Source organism: Cherax quadricarinatus, chromosome 94, assembly GCF_038502225.1.
Source record: "Cherax quadricarinatus isolate ZL_2023a chromosome 94, ASM3850222v1, whole genome shotgun sequence".
NCBI classification, from domain to species: domain Eukaryota; kingdom Metazoa; phylum Arthropoda; class Malacostraca; order Decapoda; family Parastacidae; genus Cherax; species Cherax quadricarinatus.
Window position 1 is genome coordinate 11,187,921 of NC_091385.1, and position 19,275 is coordinate 11,207,195.

The 19,275-nt window shown below is 43.7% G+C and overlaps 1 protein-coding gene across 1 annotated transcript in view; it reads right to left on the bottom strand.

Annotated features, from left to right (window-relative positions):
* Nucleotides 1–3,455: 3,455 nt before the first annotated feature.
* The window catches only part of LOC128700842 (uncharacterized), a 232,631-nt gene continuing 216,811 nt past the window's right edge, over nt 3,456–19,275 (bottom strand). Inside the window, exons 2-4 of the mRNA XM_070104770.1 lie at nt 15,966–19,138; nt 10,850–11,251; nt 3,456–5,813 (exon numbers count right to left, since the gene is read on the bottom strand). Of these exons, the coding sequence (XP_069960871.1) occupies nt 4,890–5,813; nt 10,850–11,251; nt 15,966–19,019 (4,380 nt within the window). The 5' untranslated portion in view covers nt 19,020–19,138 and the 3' untranslated portion in view covers nt 3,456–4,889. The remainder of the gene's footprint in view (nt 5,814–10,849; nt 11,252–15,965; nt 19,139–19,275) is intronic.

Here is a 19,275-nt window from a genome sequence, read left to right on the forward strand (position 1 = left end):
TACTGCAGCTCCATCATGCTCACACCACTGCATCTGGTGGTACAGGTTACTGCAGCTCCATCATCCTCACACCACTGCATCTGGTGGTACAAGTTACTGCAGTTCCATCATCCTCACACCACTGCATCTGATGGTACAAGTTACTGCAGTTCCATCATCCTCACACCACTGCATCTGGTGGTACAAGTTACTGCAGTTCCATCATCCTCACACCACTGCATCTGATGGTACAAGTTACTGCAGTTCCATCATCCTCACACCACTGCATCTGGTGGTACAAGTTACTGCAGTTCCATCATCTTCACCCGACATCTACCCTCTATATTTATCTTAAAATCTCAAGACTATATATTTTACACTGCTCTGCAGCTGGAGCTTTTAGTCACCTGACCGAGGCCTTCTGCTGGCTTACCTTTCCACCTCTTTACAAATTATGGTTAGGATTATAACCATTTCAATCTCTATACACGTACTGTAAAGTGAAGCAGCAGCTGATGTAGTTGTCGTAGTTGAACCAGAGTTTAGGGATGATTTTAACCTTGTGGAAAAACGACTGGGTCTTTCCAGCCGAGGGAGAATATTTCCACGGTCTTTTTTCTTGTTTCATTTTGTTGCAACAAAATTTCAACAGTGATGGTTGGCGAGCATAAAAGACGTTGTCAGAGGGCGTTCAGCAGGGTGGACCACTCTTGTCCGAGTCCTTTTCTACATACGGGAACGAGTACTCAGTCAGAATGAGTAAAGAACTGTATTTCTGGTATGCTATGTATGATGGCATCTGGAAGGCAGAGAGGAGTCCCTGGTAGTAGACCTTAAAATGGTGAAGTCACAGGAAGAAGCTTTGAGACTCGTCCTCAACCCAAAATTCTGTGACTTCATCTCGACAAACGAACAAAAAATTAAAGCTATTAGAATCATCCTACCAGAAGACTCATCTATCACTCCCCTTCTGTGAGCACCACTGGGCTGTTAGGATGACTGTGGTGTACCTAGTTGGATGAATCTTACTGAAGCGGTCTGAAGTTTTGAGACTCTCTGAGCGCGGGTTCCAACCCCACCAGTGGTATGGTTTGGGCTGTTAGGCTATCGATATAGTAAACAAAAACAAACAGAAAGACCTGACCTTACCAGCACTAACTTTCTTTCTGAGGTGTGAACCCTCATTTGACAGCCATAAAAGTTGAGTGGTTGTGACGAAGTCTTTGAAAACAGTGTTTAGGGAGGCATTAAACGTGTCAAAGAATCATTCTCGAGATCAAGTTATAGAAGCTCGTAATACGAGATCAAGTTATAGAAGTTCTTAATATGAGATCAAGTTATAGAAGTTCGTAATACGAGATCAAGTTATAGAAGTTCGTAATACGAGATCAAGTTATAGAAGTTCGTAATACGAGATCAAGTTATAGAAGTTCGTAATACGAGATCAAGTTATAGAAGTTCGTAATACGAGATCAAGTTATAGAAGTTCGTAATACGAGATCAAGTTATAGAAGTTCGTAATACGAGATCAAGTTATAGAAGTTCGTAATACGATACAAGAAGCATTATTTCTATCCTCATTGTTACGATCACGTGAGTCATCTAAGGCAAAATAAACAATAAAAATTAATATAAATCACTGCAGCATGACATGAAAAATAATGAACAAATGTTTGTAAAAGAATTAAATACTGACACATGAAAATAAATACTGATATATAAAAATAAGACACGGGAAAATAAGACCACAATAAAAAAAGTGTATAACTAAATAGTGAGAATATGAGAGAGAGAGAGAGATGAATCTAGGAGTTACTAAAAGAAAATTGTCTCCTGCTGAACATGTAAATGAAAATGTGTGAGAAACTCGTATGCAACACAATTATCAAATGACTTAAATGGAGGGAGATATTTTAACAAAAGTTATTTACCACAGGTTAAGTTGGAGTATAGAGCAGCAGTTGTGTCCACACCGTCAAGGTTATTTATCACAGGTTAAGTTGAAGTATAGAGCAGCAGTTGTGTCCACACCGTCAAGGTTATTTACCACAGGTTAAGTTGAAGTATAGAGCAGCAGTTGTGTCCACACCGTCAAGGTTATTTACCACAGGTTAAGTTGGAGTATAGAGCAGCAGTTGTGTCCACACCGTCAAGGTTATTTATCACAGGTTAAGTTGGAGTATAGAGCAGCAGTTGTGTCCACACCGTCAAGGTTATTTATCACAGGTTAAGTTGGAGTATAGAGCAGCAGTTGTGTCCACACCGTCAAGGTTATTTATCACAGGTTAAGTTGGATTATAGAGCAGCAGTTGTGTCCACACCGTCAAGGTTATTTATCACAGGTTAAGTTGGAGTATAGAGCAGCAGTTGTGTCCACACCGTCAAGGTTATTTACCACAGGTTAAGTTGGAGTATAGAGCAGCAGTTGTGTCCACACCGTCAAGGTTATTTACCACAGGTTAAGTTGGAGTATAGAGCAGCAGTTGTGTCCACACCGTCAAGGTTATTTACCACAGGTTAAGTTGGAGTATAGAGCAGCAGTTGTGTCCACACCGTCAAGGTTATTTATCACAGGTTAAGTTGGAGTATAGAGCAGCAGTTGTGTCCACACCGTCAAGGTTATTTACCACAGGTTAAGTTGGAGTATAGAGCAGCAGTTGTGTCCACACCGTCAAGGTTATTTATCACAGGTTAAGTTGGAGTATAGAGCAGCAGTTGTGTCCACACCGTCAAGGTTATTTATCACAGGTTAAGTTGGAGTATAGAGCAGCAGTTGTGTCCACACCGTCAAGGTTATTTATCACAGGTTAAGTTGAAGTATAGAGCAGCAGTTGTGTCCACACCGTCAAGGTTATTTATCACAGGTTAAGTTGGAGTATAGAGCAGCAGTTGTGTCCACACCGTCAAGGTTATTTATCACAGGTTAAGTTGGAGTATAGAGCAGCAGTTGTGTCCACACCGTCAAGGAATGTCAATAAATTTTGAATATATCTCAATTATTAACATTGGGAAGGGCTAAACCGAATATATTTGAAAAAGAGCTTTCAGAGATGGAAATATAAACACATATGCAGTATAATGTGATCCTTTATTGACTACGTTTCGCCCACATAGTGGGCTTTTTCAAGTCAAACAGAACTACCTGGGGTGGAAGGAACGCGAGTATTTATAATCAGGTTCAGAATGCTGAGGTCAGGTGGAGAATGCTGCATCTGATGATGTACCGAGTGGGGTTATAGAGTCTAAAATCTTGGGTAGCTTGGAAAGGAGATTGGATAAGTTTGTGAGCAGACCTTCTACAGCTATCCCACATAAGAACACTGTAGAAGGTCTGCTCACAAACTTATCCAATCTCCTTTCCAAGCTACCCAGGATTTTAGACTCTATAACCCCACTCGGTACATCATCAGATGCAGCATTCTCCACCTGACCTCAGCATTCTGAACTGGACTATAAATACTCGCGTTCCTTCCACCCCAGGTAGTTCTGTTTGTGACTTGAAAAAGCCCACTATGTGGGCGAAACGTAGTCAATAAAGGATCACATTATACTGCATATGTGTTTATATTTCCATTGTGTTGGTATTTTATACCATTTATTTCCAGCTTTCAGAGATGAAGAAACGCGAGTTGTAATGAAAGGCTGCTTATACTAGCCATGTCTACACACACACACACACACACACACACACACACACACACACACACACACACACACACACACGTATGCATACGTAAACAGACAATTATTTTTTGGGTGATTTCGAAAGCCAATGGAAGTTTTGGAAATCTGACCCAAAGCGCCATTAAAATTGCCATCATATTACTAAGACTCGTTCTAGCGGCCATTTTTGTTTTTCTTTTGGTTAAATACCACAATTATAATTAATTTGGAACTCTCTGGAAAGATTAATATTCTTCAGAAGTATTGATTTAAGTCACGTACTCACCCAACGTCATCTTTTGTGGATCCTGTGATGTTATTTAGCCAGTTACTTGATATGGATATACTTACTGGCAATAGTGGCTGGTTACGTAAGATTCATCAGGAAAGAGGACAAGTGTTTCATGAAACTGGTCTTAGTCACATGATGACCCACTACTGGAGATTTTGGTCATCTGACCGAGGCCTTCCACTAACCCACCACTGGAACTTTCGGTCATCTGACCGAGGTCATCCACTAGTTTACCACTGGAGCCTTTGGTCATTTTACCGAGGCCTTCTACTGGCTTACCATTCCACCCTTTTAAAAATTAAGATTTAACCATTTTTCTTGCAATATATGTTAGTTCAGGTTACTCGAGCTGATACACACAAGGGAGGCGGCGCGGGTGAGTCAATCGGAAAGTGAGATAAGATAAGATAAGATTTTGTTCGGATTTTTAACCCCGGAGGGTTAGCCACCCAGGATAACCCAAGAAAGTCAGTGCGTCATCGAGGACTGTCTAACTTATTTCCATTGGGGTCCTTAATCTTGTCCCCCAGGATGCGACCCACACCAGTCGACTAACACCCAGGTACCTATTTGCTGCTAGGTGAACAGGACAATAGGTGTAAGGAAACGTGTCGGAATTTCCACCCGCCGGGAATCGAACCCGGGCCCTCCGTGTGTGAAGCGGGAGCTTTAGCCACCAGACCACCGGGCCACAACAAGATGAGTAAGAATGGGAGAAGGCTTATAGGGGGTGCTAATTCGAGTTGTGACACAGGGAAGGAAGCGATGAGAGAGAGAATTAGTGGCTGAGTATCGGAGAGATGGTGGTTAAGACCGAGAAATAACATGGTGGTCTTGTGATCGCCGTGTACCAACAGTTTGCATGGAATTTTTGTTTAAGTTGTAACTATGTCCACATTCTGTCTTTTTATTGTTACTGCTATAGCAAGTTTTTCTCCTTCTACAGCTGGCGTTATCAGATCCCCTTAGCTTCTTTGTTTTTGTGCCGTCGGAGCCAGGTGGAGAGACGTGAATCTTTGTAGACACTCTGTGAGCGACTGACTTTCTTGACATTTTGGTCATGAACGAGTTTTCTTGGGGGTCGGGGGGGAAGAGAGCCCTTGCTTGTGTTGTTGTCTGGACTGCGGGAAATCTTCAACTCCCTGTTGTCGCCATCAACCTTCTCACGGTAGTGTCGCAGTTTCCAGGGTGCGAGCAGCGAGAAGGATCTCGACACCTTTTTTGCCTGGCGACTGGAACTTTGTTCACCAGTGGCACGGCTCACTGGGATATCAGCAATGGTTGTAGCATGGAGATACACAGATCTGTTGGTACCCGTTGATACCTTTGAGGCCTTTGAGGTACGTGAAGACTGTGACCCTCCCTGGCCATCCACTTCATTCTCACTATTCTGCAAGGAGCCTCCAGAAATTCCCACTACCAGGGGTGAAACGCTCCGTGGGCTGCTGGCGGATCTGCGGTCCCTTCCCACACACTTGATGGCAGACCTGCTTGAGCGGTTCGGCAGGCTGTGGTAGTCGACAACACTCGTCCTGCAATGGTTACTCTCGGTGTCGGTGTCACCAAAGTAGCGGTGTTTGAGGCTGGCAGTTTGTGCCACTTGCGCCGACGGGGAAGTGCCACCCGAGGAAGCAGAAGATTCTGCAGAACACTTCCTGGTGGGCTGCTGAACAGTGGAACTGCCTTGTTCTTCCCTGACAACATCACCGGCACTGCCCCTCCTCTCCTGCACCTCTTCCCGGCTCACTGTGGATATGTGCCAAGGAGGCTCCAATCCCATCTCTTTTCCCTTCTGCTTCTGTTTCTTCTGTTCCTGCAACAGTTTCTGCTGCTGCTCCCGCTGACGTTGCCGCTCTCTAGTGAACTTCGTTGACTGGCCCTGAAATACAAAACAATACTGATTATGCTGATCCCTCGCAACACATCACGAATGCTACCACAATCGCCTCTGCCACCAATATATCACAACTACGATAGCTTTAGCTAGAATTTACTAGCACAAGTAATGTTTTAATACTCTACTAAACAGCGAAAGAAGCGTTCACCAAAATCAGATATAACGCCTAACCCAATATAATCAAATTATTTGATTTTGTCGATGAAATCTTCAAAGGTTCTCGATCTAAAGAATCTCAACTATTCGTCAATTGTTAGATCAACCTATTTCTCGTTTCCCAAATGATTCCTCATGATTATATTAAAACTGAAGCACTACACACATATATTAACAGCACTTGGATAATAGGATGTAAAAAAGGTTAATCCGAGAAGGTTATAACACAAAGTCCTCGCATGACGAGTCCTCCGCCAGCACCAGGTCACCCTGAAAGAAAAGACACAAATGCAGTAAAATGCGATCCTTTATTGACAACGTTTCGCCCACACAGTGAACAAAAAGAACAGATTGTACAAGAATGGTATACAATACCGACAAGATGAAATTGAGACACACGTGCAACATCTGGGTATCTTTATTGTAGACGTTTCGCCATCCAGTGGCTTTATCAATACAAATTCCAGGACATAGCAAAAAGAACAGAAAATGGGAATACACGAGAGAGAATACGAAAACATGAGGATTCGTCTGAGTGAATGCGAAAGGTAACTGGAAAGCAAAACTGTACAAAAATTGATGGATGTAGTGGAGTGAAAGTGATAAGAGGCATAGAAGACATACGAAGCATAAAGTAAGTAATAAGAAAAAAACAAAAAGAGCCTGTGGATCAAGTAATAATCCGGAGAGATCAAAGGATCAAGATGGCATGGAAATGTAGATTAATGGTTCAGAGAACCGACACGTTGATAAATTAGACACATGTGCAACTCTTGGGTATCTTTATTGAAGATACCCAAGAGTTGCACATGTGTCTAATTTATCGGCATGGAAAATATATAGACCAAATCAAAATGAAGTAAACTGAGAGCCAGTCAAGAGAATTGCAAACAAACCATACCCCCGGCCGGGATTGAACCCGCGGTCATAGAGTCTCAAAACTCCAGCCCGTTGTAAACATCGTGCAAAAATAAGACGGGAAGCTGAAACACTTTGAAATTAATACAGCATCAAAGGCCAAAACTTTGCCAAAGTTACATCACATTCACATTAGAAAAAAGACGATTGTAAAGAAACAATTGCTTAGGAAAGGCAGAAGGAAGGGACGCTAATGGAGAATGACAGAGAAATATGCGAAGTGCTGAGGAAAAGAATCGAAGAAATCTTCACTGTTTCGTCAGTAGCAGTGAAGACCAACATTTACTGGAGAGTATCAACACAAGGATGTTATCAGACTACTACATGCACTGGAGCCAACAACAACAACAACAACAACAACAACAACAACAACAACAACAACGACAACAACACCAACAACAACAACGGGTTCAGACAACATTTCACGGGTACTGAGACAAGAGCAAAACATGTGATCCAGTAACAAGGGTATTTAACAAGTCTCTCCAAATCAAGACAGCTATCAAAAATTAAAAAAAAAAAGGAAATAACATGAAATATCGCCCTGACTTTCAGGCCAATATCCTTAAAACGCATTTCTGTCACACGTTCAATAGATAATTAGGCAAATAATACTGAGACACCTGGAGAGAAGAAGTCTATAGAAAACGAGCACCAATTTTGGAATGGAAAACATTTTCTTTAGAAATTTGCAGGAATACTACGATAGAGTCACAGAGATTAAGCAGAAAAGACAAGATTGGGTGAAAATTAGCACACCACAGATTAGCATAAATATTAGAAAAAAAAAGCACAGTTAAAAGCAGTGATCCATAGGGCCAAAGAGCAGGTACCTCACTGACAAAAGCAGAGTGATCCATTGGGCCAAAGAGCAGGTACCTCACTGACAAAAGCAGAGTGATCCATTGGGTCAAAGAGCAGGTACCTCACTGACAAAAGCAGAGTGATCCATAGGGCCAAAGAGCAGGTACCTCACTGACAAAAGCAGAGTGATCCATAGGGCCAAAGAGCAGGTACCTCACTGACAAAAGCAGAGTGATCCATTGGGTCAAAGAGCAGGTACCTCACTGACAAAAGCAGAGTGATCCATTGGGTCAAAGAGCAGGTACCTCACTGACAAAAGCAGAGTGATCCATAGGGCCAAGGAGCAGGTACCTCACTGACAAAAGCAGAGTGATCCATTGGGTCAAAGAACAGGTACCTCACTGACAAAAGCAGAGCGATCCACTGGGTCAAAGAGCAGGTACCTTACTGACAAAGGCAGAGAGCAACAACAACGAATGAGACATGCAAATGGAAGAAAGTAATGAACAAGAATCATTGTTAGGAGTTAAATATTTGTAATATACGTGAATGTCTTACCAGAGGAGGTCGAGTCCCGTTTGTCTCCGTTTGCCGACGATGTATAAGTAATGAGAAGAATAAGAACAGGAGAGGACAGTGATCAACTCAAGACTCAGCTGACTCTAGATGTGATCTAACAAGAGGGAGCGCTCTTCAGTTCTAAGAAATGCGAGGTTTGATGGTGTGATGGAGTGAACACATCGACTCCAGACTGAGGGACTGATTACCTCAAACTCCTCCTCTCCTTATACCTTCCTTTGTATAAGACTGATGAAGTCACTGTGTGGCGAAACGTTTCTTCAGTAAAGATTCCCATTCAAATGCGAGGTTACACGTTTTGAAGGAGAAAATGGCAGCCCGACACAGCATGAGAGGAGAAACGCTGCTAATATCAGAGTGAAAAGGTCCTGGGATGAGCATAACACCTCCAGCATCCCCAGAACTGCATATATCCCGTATAACGGCAGAGCCATATCCAAGATTATCAAACCTCAGAAGAGAATTCAGGACTTTGAATAAAGAATCCTTCGGAACTTTATATTATGCCAGTCATTGAACACAGCTCCAGCACGGGAATAATGGTTCAGTCACGCTAAGAAACTTGAAAGGGTCCAAAGGCTTGCAGCCAGAAAGAATTCAAAAGGCCGTGGCTCTCTTGATCTTCAGACTACATCCACTACTTCACTAACACTCCACCTTCTGCCATTTTTCACTACCACTGATATACTGCCAATATTCTACAATTATTACACTGCTACTACTACCGACTACCAACACCATTACTACTGCTTTGTAAATTGTGAGTTTATTACCTTTGTAATTGTTAGTTCATTACCTCTGTAACTTGCTCAGCTATCAAAACTTTGGAGTCCAGTCCCTGGACCAATTATGTACCTCTGTAATCTTTTGACTACCGCCCACAGGATGGGTATGGGGTGACTACCGCCCACAGGATGGGTATGTGGTGACTACCGCCCACAGGATGGGTATGTGGTGACTACCGCCCACAGGATGGGTATGTGGTGACTACCGCCCACAGGATGGGTATGGGGTGCATAATAAACATATTAAACTAAACTACTACTACTGTTACTACTACTACTACCACTCTCTCCTCCCATTCTATCACTCCCAGTATATATTCTCGCTCCAGGTTGGAATGAAATATTGGCATAAGTTTTAATCTCCTGTATGGGGTAAGACACGTACAATAGTTAGGTTGCATCATTCCAAAACGCTTCGCCTATACAGTAGGCTTCTTCAGTTGTATATCAGTGGTATACAGTACCGACAAGATGATGAATTAGACACATGTGCAACATCTGGGTATTTTGTTTACCACTGATATACTTGTTAGACACAGGAGCATCATGGAATCTTGGTACAGTGGACATCACCACAACCTACTTGCTAACTCCTGGAACATCCCTTGGGTATGACTAACTTCCAGTGGGGAGTCTCACCTACCAGTGACAATGCCTTCGTCTACTGCACCTCAACTGACACCAGTATAAGCGTCAATCTTCCTGCCTGTGGCTCCCGTCAATAAGAAAAAACATCACCAAGACAGAATTTGTAATCATCAAGCACAGTAACCATGACTGTCACGGCAGGTAGGCCTACTCTCCCCACCCACCAGGACCTAGGGGCCTGGAGGTGGGGAGAGGATAATTTGTCAGTTCTCTAACCCATTTATCAACATTCCTGTCAGTCACAGCAACATCTTGGGATCTTGATACAGGAAACTCTTCACTTGCCTAACTTACAGGCATGACCCACTTGCACCTCTGGATCCGTCCAGTGTGATATCGCCTACAACTGCTTCACCTCATCTGTCTACAGTATATATACCGTTGTTATATTCACAGTATCAGGCACTGCAACACAACAGAATCTTGTTAGAGAGGACATCTTCGACCACTTAACTGTCTAACCACTAGTTACAAGTGAAGGAGGTTATATTTGAGAGGGACCCACCCAGTATGCTTGATACACAGTTATCTTTACTAGCGAGCCCAGCTTCTGCTATTGTCTTCAAGATTTTCTACGCCTACGTGACTTTGTCAATGGTGCAAGTCGGACCGAAACGTCGTCGTAAGCTTCTCTCTTTTATGTGCGGGTTATTTGTGTATCGTTCCAGTCACGGTATTGTGCCTTTTTGTTATTTTCTGCGCCTCACATGTGCCAGTATATAAGTCTCTACTCTGATTTTTCAGCTTCACATTGTTCCAGATTATGGAGGGACTGACCCTCTCAAACCTGCTTCAGGGGCGAGGGACTGATTACGTAGTCCTTACATCACCACTCCTGCAGCCTCTTCTGTATTAAACTGACGAAGCTTACCTTGTTGATGAAATGTTTCCACAAAGATACCTAACTGTTGTCGGTGTTGCATGTTGTTACAATATTTACAAAACTTGGTCATGATTAGACGATGTAAGATCAATTTATGTCAGACTAGGAAGGGGAGAGGAACAGACCAAGTTAAACCACGGTCATATCAGGTCAAGTTATATCAGGTTAGGCATAAGTTAGGGCTGTCAGGTCATAATCAGGTGGTTCAGGTCTCGGGTCAGGTCAGGGTTAGTGGTTAATCTTACCTTACGTTTGGCCATATCAGATGTGACCTGGGATGCTGGAGTGACCTGGGATGCTGGGGTGAGCTGGGATGCTGGGGTGAGCTGGGATGCTGGGGTGAGCTGGGATGCTGGGGTGAGCTGGGATGCTGGGGTGAGCTGGGATGCTGGGGTGAGCTGGGATGCTGGGGTGAGCTGGGATGCTGGGGTGAGCTGGGGAGATGTCTGCCCTTTCACGAGCTTCCTCAAGGGGGATTGGTTTCTACACTTGTCCTTGTTGGTATTTACGTTGGAAGTGTTGGTGTTGGTGGAAGACTTAGTGGTGGAGATCATGCACTTGGTGTTGGAGAATTTCTCACCATCACTGATGAGAAACGGCATGGATTTTTTCCTCTGTTTCACATTCTTTAGTTTCTTCTCATTGTCCTGAGAAATAATAATAATCTGAGAGCCTCTTATCAATACATTTATTTTCAAAACTAGATTAGCACTTGTCTTAGATTCCTGGGGAAGTGTTGTGCACACAGTGAACACTGGGGAAGTGTTGTGCACACAGTGAACACTGGGGAAGTGTTGTGTACATAGCGAACACTGGGGAAGTGTTGTGTACATAGTGAACACTGGGGAAGTGTTGTGTACACAGTGAACACTGGGGAAGTGTTGTGTACACAGTGAACACTGGGGAAGTGTTGTGTACACAGTGAACACTGGGGAAGTGTTGTGTACATAGTGAACACTGGGGAAGTGTTGTGTACGTAGTGAACACTGGGGAAGTGTTGTGTACGTAGTGAACACTGGGGAAGTGTTGTGTACACAGTGAACACTGGGGAAGTGTTGTGCACATAGTGAACACTGGGGAAGTGTTGTGCACATAGTGAACACTGGGGAAGTGTTGTGCACATAGTGAACACTGGGGAAGTGTTGTGTACACAGTGAACACTGGAGAAGTGTTAAGCACATAGTTAACACTGGAGAAGTGTTAAGCACATAGTTAACACTGGAGAAGTGTTAAGCACATAGTTAACACTGGGGAAGTGTTAAGCACATAGTTAACACTGGGGAAGTGTTAAGCACATAGTTAACACTGGAGAAGTGTTGTGCGCATAGTGAACACTGGAGAAGTGTTGTGCGCATAGTGAACACTGGAGAAGTGCTGTGCACATGGTGAACACTGGAGAAGTGTTAAGCACATAGTGAACACTGGAGAAGTGTTGTGCACATAGTGAACACTGGGGAAGTGTTAAGCACATAGTTAACACTGGGGAAGTGTTAAGCGCATAGTTAACACTGGGGAAGTGTTAAGCACATAGTTAACACTGGAGAAGTGTTAAGCACATAGTTAACACTGGAGAAGTGTTAAGCACATAGTTAACACTGGGGAAGTGTTAAGCACATAGTTAACACTGGAGAAGTGTTAAGCACATAGTTAACACTGGGGAAGTGTTAAGCACATAGTTAACACTGGGGAAGTGTTAAGCACATAGTTAACACTGGGGAAGTGTTAAGCACAGTTAACACTGGGGAAGTGTTAAGCACATAGTTAACACTGGGGAAGTGTTAAGCACATAGTTAACACTGGGGAAGTGTTAAGCACATAGTTAACACTGGGGAAGTGTTAAGCACATAGTTAACACTGGGGAAGTGTTAAGCACATAGTTAACACTGGGGAAGTGTTAAGCACATAGTTAACACTGGGGAAGTGTTAAACACATAGTTAACACTGGAGAAGTGTTAAGCACATAGTGAACACTGGGGAAGTGTTAAGCACATAGTTAACACTGGGGAAGTGTTAAGCACATAGTGAACACTGGAGAAGTGTTAAGCACATAGTTAACACTGGAGAAGTGTTAAGCACATAGTTAACACTGGGGAAGTGTTAAGCACATAGTTAACACTGGGGAAGTGTTAAGCACATAGTTAACACTGGGGAAGTGTTAAGCACATAGTTAACACTGGGGAAGTGTTAAGCACATAGTTAACACTGGGGAAGTGTTAAGCACATAGTTAACACTGGGGAAGTGTTAAGCACATAGTTAACACTGGGGAAGTGTTAAGCACATAGTGAACACTGTAGAAGTGTTAAGCACATAGTTAACAGTGTAGAAGTGTTAAGCACATAGTTAACACTGGAGAAGTGTTAAGCACATAGTTAACACTGGGGAAGTGTTAAGCACATAGTTAACACTGGGGAAGTGTTAAGCACATAGTTAACACTGGGGAAGTGTTAAGCACATAGTGAACACTGTAGAAGTGTTAAGCACATAGTTAACACTGGAGAAGTGTTAAGCACATAGTTAACACTGGAGAAGTGTTAAGCACATAGTTAACACTGGGGAAGTGTTAAGCACATAGTTAACACTGGAGAAGTGTTAAGCACATAGTTAACACTGGGGAAGTGTTAAGCACATAGTTAACACTGGGGAAGTGTTAAGCACATAGTTAACACTGGGGAAGTGTTAAGCACATAGTTAACACTGGGGAAGTGTTAAGCACATAGTGAACACTGTAGAAGTGTTAAGCACATAGTTAACAGTGTAGAAGTGTTAAGCACATAGTTAACAGTGTAGAAGTGTTAAGCACATAGTTAACACTGGAGAAGTGTTAAGCACATAGTTAACACTGGGGAAGTGTTAAGCACATAGTTAACACTGTAGAAGTGTTAAGCACATAGTTAACAGTGTAGAAGTGTTAAGCACATAGTTAACACTGGAGAAGTGTTAAGCACATAGTTAACACTGGGGAAGTGTTAAGCACATAGTTAACACTGTAGAAGTGTTAAGCACATAGTTAACACTGGAGAAGTGTTAAGCACATAGTGAACACTGGGGAAGTGTTAAGCACATAGTGAACACTGGGGAAGTGTTAAGCACATAGTTAACACTGGGGAAGTGTTAAGCACATAGTTAACACTGGGGAAGTGTTAAGCACATAGGAACATACAGCACTTAAGGAATGGAAGGTAATAATTAATATTATTATAATTATAAATATAGACTAAACTTACAGGATCATATAATACCCAAGAAATAGGAGGTAATTATTGTGTGAACAGGGAACCCCAAAACCCGCAGGGGTTGTACACCACCTGTAAAATGGAAGGTAACTATTATCCTATTCCTGGGGAAGCACCAGTTGCAGTAATGTTATATGCTTAAAACAATTCGTTCGTGGATGCTCGTGAAGGCTGATATTTCCAATGGGAGAAGAATGAAATTAGTCGTGTAGCTTCCATTGCCACGTCTGTGCTGGCATCAGTGGTGACGTGTCCAGTGGTACTGGGCACCTGATGTGTCAAGCAGTGGGTGGGTAAAGAAGACAGGTCCTGTAGTGAATCTAAATATTTGGGTGGGAAGTTCCTTTGTGCTGTGTAATTCCTGATGCTGTGCTGTCGTTCTACATTAGGTTGGGTGCTGCTATGTAATTCTTGGTGGCGAATTCTGAAATAACGTCTGGTTTCCATTGTTCCTGTGAGATGTTGAAATTGGGGGTGGCAGCTAAGAGGTCAGATTCTATGATTTTGCGTTTGTAGCTGCAGTGTGATTTGTGTTTGATGGTGACAACTTCCCAATTAATGTTGTGATTGTTGTTGCTGACATGTTGAAAAAATGGCTGAATTATCCTACTGCTTCACTTCAGGACCTGTTTTCTCACCCACTCACTGCTTGTCTCTTCCCTCCACTTACATGGACGAGGTGAGGTGCAACCTTCCCTATATACTCTTGTTCTCATTTCACTTATATATCCACTGAAGAGGATCCCACAAGGGGATAGCTTTGGGTAGTGGTGGTTTTGATAAGGACCTGCCTTGTACGGGTCAGTAGTGAACATAGTGAACTTAGTGAAAACATAGTGAACATCTTAATTTTGTCAAGCACTTGGATGTTCACTATTTTTTATACGCTGGCATGGTGACCCGAATAAGAAACACTTTTACCATCATGTACACTATCACTGTCTTGCCAGAGGCTCGCAGATACGACAGTTTAGATGTTCCTCTAAGCAGTAAATATCTCAAACCCGTCCTTTAGAGTGCAGGCACTGTCCTTCCTATCTCCAGGACTCAAGTCTGGCTAACCAGTTTCACTGAATCCCTTCACAAAATATTACCTTACACTCCAATAGCTCATCAAGTTCCAAAAACCATCTGTCTCCACTTACTCCTAACACACTCACACATGCCTGCTGTATGTCCAAGCCCCTTTCACACAAAACCTCCTTTACCCCCTCCATCCTTTCCTAGGACGATCTTTACCATGCCTTCCCTCCACTACAGATTTATACATCCTCCAAGTCATTCTATTTTGCTCCATCTTCTCTAAATGACTAAACCACATTAACAACCCTTTCTCAGACCTCTGGACAATCCTTTTCGCAACTCCACACATCCTAATTTTCACACACTGAATTCTCTTCATAATATTTACACCACACATTGCCCTCAGGCACGATATCTCCACTGCCTTCAGCCTCCTCCTCGTTATCACTCTACTCTCATATATTCCCATCTTTACCTCCATGGATAACGTTCTGTCTGAACAGATACCTCAATGAGCCATCCACCTTTTTCCCTTCATCACCTCTATGGTTTACCTCGTCCTTCATAAACCCATCTGCTGACAAGTTAACTCCCAAATATCTGAACACATTCACTTTTTCCCATCTGATATTCAATTTTTCCTTATCTAACTCGTTTGATAGCCTCATCACCTTACTCTTATCTGTGTTCGCTTTCAGCTTCCATTACACACCCTCCTAAATTCGCTAAACTAGTCCACTAACCTTTATGACTTCACTTCAGAATCTTCCAAAAGCACAGTATCATCAGCAAAAAATAACTGTGCTAATTCCCGTTTTGTATTAGATTCCGCATATTTTAATCCCAACCCTCTCCCCTACACCCTAGCATTTACTTTTTTAAAACCCCATTTATAAATATGTTAAACAACCATGGTGACATCACACATTCGTGTCTAAGGCCTACTTTTACTGGAAAGTAATCTCAGTAAATGTCTTGATAATCACACAAGTGTCTTTCTTACATAATAGTGATATAAATCTTTTTTTTATGGTAGTGTGCGAGAATTGTAGTCTTTAATGATTCACATGGAACTGATATTAAGTCTAATAAACTTAAGAGTACCTCAGAGGCTGCCTGAAGTTGGGGCTGTGGAAGATTGATGTACTTGTGGGGGTCGTTTTGATGGTGGTCATCCTGGTGGTGATGGTCCTGATGGTGGTGCTTGTGGTGGTGGTGATGGTCCTGATAGTGGTCTCCAGAAGGATCATACAAGAGTCCCGTTCGATACTTGTCGCTCAGACTACGACCTGGCATGCTGTTTGGTGACCTATGGCCATCCCTTTTGTCTACTGATTCGTCATCACAGTTGCCATAATTACACTGATCAATGGGCGAGTCGTCCCTGGGATACTGGTTGCCACATGAGTGTCTGCAGTTGTCGTGAGAATCCCAGGGGTTCCTGGAATCACGACACTTCTTTTTGTAGGAGCTGTAGGATCTCTCACAAGTTGTGTTCAACTGGCCATGCTTCACCTTTTGTGGCGTCGCATCGAGCGGCGATGCCTCCTCGTCGGAAGACGCCCCGTGGAATTCCGTAAAGTTGGCTAGTGGATCCACACCAGGTTCATTCTTCAGCCGAGGGTCGAATAATAAACTGATTTTTATTTTTTTCCTCTTTTCTTTTTGTTTAGTGGCTGTTTTGCTGACCTGTTCCTTCTTCAGGTTGTTCTTTTTGTTCTCTAATTTGCTGTTCTTATTCTTCAAAGTGAGATGGTCTGTATGTTCAGGTGTTTCCTCAGGGAAGGTATTGTTCTTGTCTTGATTCTGTGACTTTGAGAGACTGGTCTTGTCAGGTTCATCATCTTGGTGACCCATGACAGGTTTGCGAGGTATGTACTGCTCAGTAACGGATTTGCTGGGGGTGTGTTGATGCTCTGTTATGGTCTCTGTATGCCGAAGCCTTTGGCTGGAGATCACTGAAGTGGTAGTCGACCGTTCCTTGTTGGAGACCACAGGAGATTTCTTGTTTGTAACCTCCATGACGGGACTAAGAGAATCCACCTCGTTGAGTGTCCGAGGCGTCATCTCTTCAGCTTGGCAGGGCATAGTGGTGTTCTTTTGGAGTTGTGGTCCTCTCCATCGAGTCAGTTCTGTAATCTCTTCCTCTTGCAGATTCTCACACTGCGTCATCTGGTCCTTGATCTGGGCCAGTGGGTTAATCATACTTCCCCAGCACTCTTCCCTGGAGTTGGAAGTGTCAGAAGGAAGTGGTACTGTATCCTGGCTTTGTTGGTTGGAACTGGAAATTCCTGGCGCTGGAGGAGAATGATTGATTTTTCCTAAATCGTGGTTAACCTGACGTACGAGAGTGGTGGAGGTCAAGTTATTGTAGCTAACTTTGTGACCTCGCTTCTGCTCCTGGTTCTGGAATTGGTTCTGCGTTTTTGACTGACGGTTACTGGGTTGCTGCTGCTTCTGTTGCCTTAATGTTTGCTTTTGAATGGTCATTTTGTTGTGGGTGGAGTGTAGTGTGGGCATTATCGCAGGGTTCTTGCGGTCACATAGTTGTGTTTGGGTTTGAGCTATGGGCAGCACTTCTGTCTGCACAGATACTGTTGACATCTTAATATCATTGCCAGAGTGTTCTTTGCACTCCTCCCGTTTGTCGTGGATCAGACGCCTCACATTGTCCTCTGGAGTCTGGTAGGTCTCACAGGTGTCGCAGTTGTTGTCGTCCTGATACTGGTTTCTTCGAGGCTGGTTAAGGAGAGGGTCGTCGTAGGGGTGGTAGTAAGAGGAAAAATGATTTTCATGGTCGTCTTCAGTAATGATGATCTTGGCAGAGTACTCTCTTCCCTGGTGCAAGCTGTCACAGTTTTTATCTGTTTTACTCCAGCAGCTTGCATGGGGTGGGTGTCCTTTTTTCTTGTTGACCTGAGCATAGATAGGAGCTTCATGGGTCGGGGTATGGTGACCGGTAATTCGGGACGGGGAGAGCCTCCTCACTGCCTGCACGGACGCCAGGGGTGTTTTGCCTGTATAGCTAAAGGGTTGGTTATTATTGTGGTTGTGGTAGCGACTGGGCTCAAGTATTCCCCGCTGGCCTGGATTCATTTTCTTCACTTCTGTTAAAGGCTGACGATGCATTTCCTCAGAATTCTGGTTGAATTTCTTAATAATTTTTCTCACGCGGAATTTGCTCGGTGTCTGCTGGTCATGAGTCTCGCTTGTTTCAGAGACTGCCACTGACTGGAGGTGCTCCACGGACTTGAACCCTTGCAGATGGCTACCGATGCCATGTCTGCTTCCGTTAGCAAGATTATCTGCTGACATGTAGGCCGTAACTGGCGCTTTCCTACTCAAGTTGGTGTTGCTCTCATCACGGAGAGAATTATTCTCCCGTTGGCCAGAACCTTTCCTGTTAGAGTGAGGGGTGCCAAGGTCGGGCAACAAGTGACGAGGGGTCAAATGAAGGGCACGGCGAGACAGGTGTGGGAACTCTTCTACTTTATTGTCAGGTAAATGGTCAGCAGATCTGTGCCGTTGGGCTAGCAAGCCGCTGTTAGGAAATGGGTGATGGGCATGAATTCCATTCGAGTTCCTTTTAATCTTCCTGTTAATGGGATTAACAGTACGGGAGTCAGGTGGATCCCGTGGCTGTCCACGATTCTCCCCATGTACCAGTTTGGTTTTCTTATTGTTCTTGACACTGTTGAAGAGGACGTTGTTGAATGTGTTGTCGTTCAGTTTGTTTGCAGTGCTGTTCTTGTTCATGGGAAGGCGGCCAAAGGAGCTAGTTTTAACGCCAGAGTTGACGTGGTTGAGCAGTTTGACCAGATGCTTGGCTTGCTGCTCTAGCTCTTGTGAAGAGACGGGCTTGTGGAGCACCTGTGAGCAATTGTCCCATTCGTCACGTTGAGGGCTCAAGCGAACTGAAACCTGGGATTTTTGTACACCCCGCGGAATGTGTTTCACCCCAATGTCCTTACTGAAGGACACCCGCTTGTCTGAGCACTCAGACCTCCGGGACTCTGTACAGGACACCTGCAACTGGTGACAGTTTTCCTGCGATGGGCACGTCACCTGGGGCAGATCGCGGATCACCTGAATATGGTTCGAGTTCACCTGTGGCTGGTTCCTGACTTCAAGTGGAGCGCCACTGATCACTGTGCGCATAGTTTAAGGAAGATTCACATAAGATTCAAACCTGCCATCACGTTCCCTCCATACAGCAGTATACTGGAGTCTCTAGGAACTGAGTCCTGCGCATCTGCTTGTGTTGTCGTTTCTCAAACCTGTAGAACAAAAACAGAATTAAAACACTTCTCCATGACGTTAGGGCATGGTGCACGCGTGTATGTGTGTGTGTACTCGCCTATTTGTGGTTGCAGGGGTCGATTCACAGCTCCTGGCCCCACTTCTTCGCTAGTTG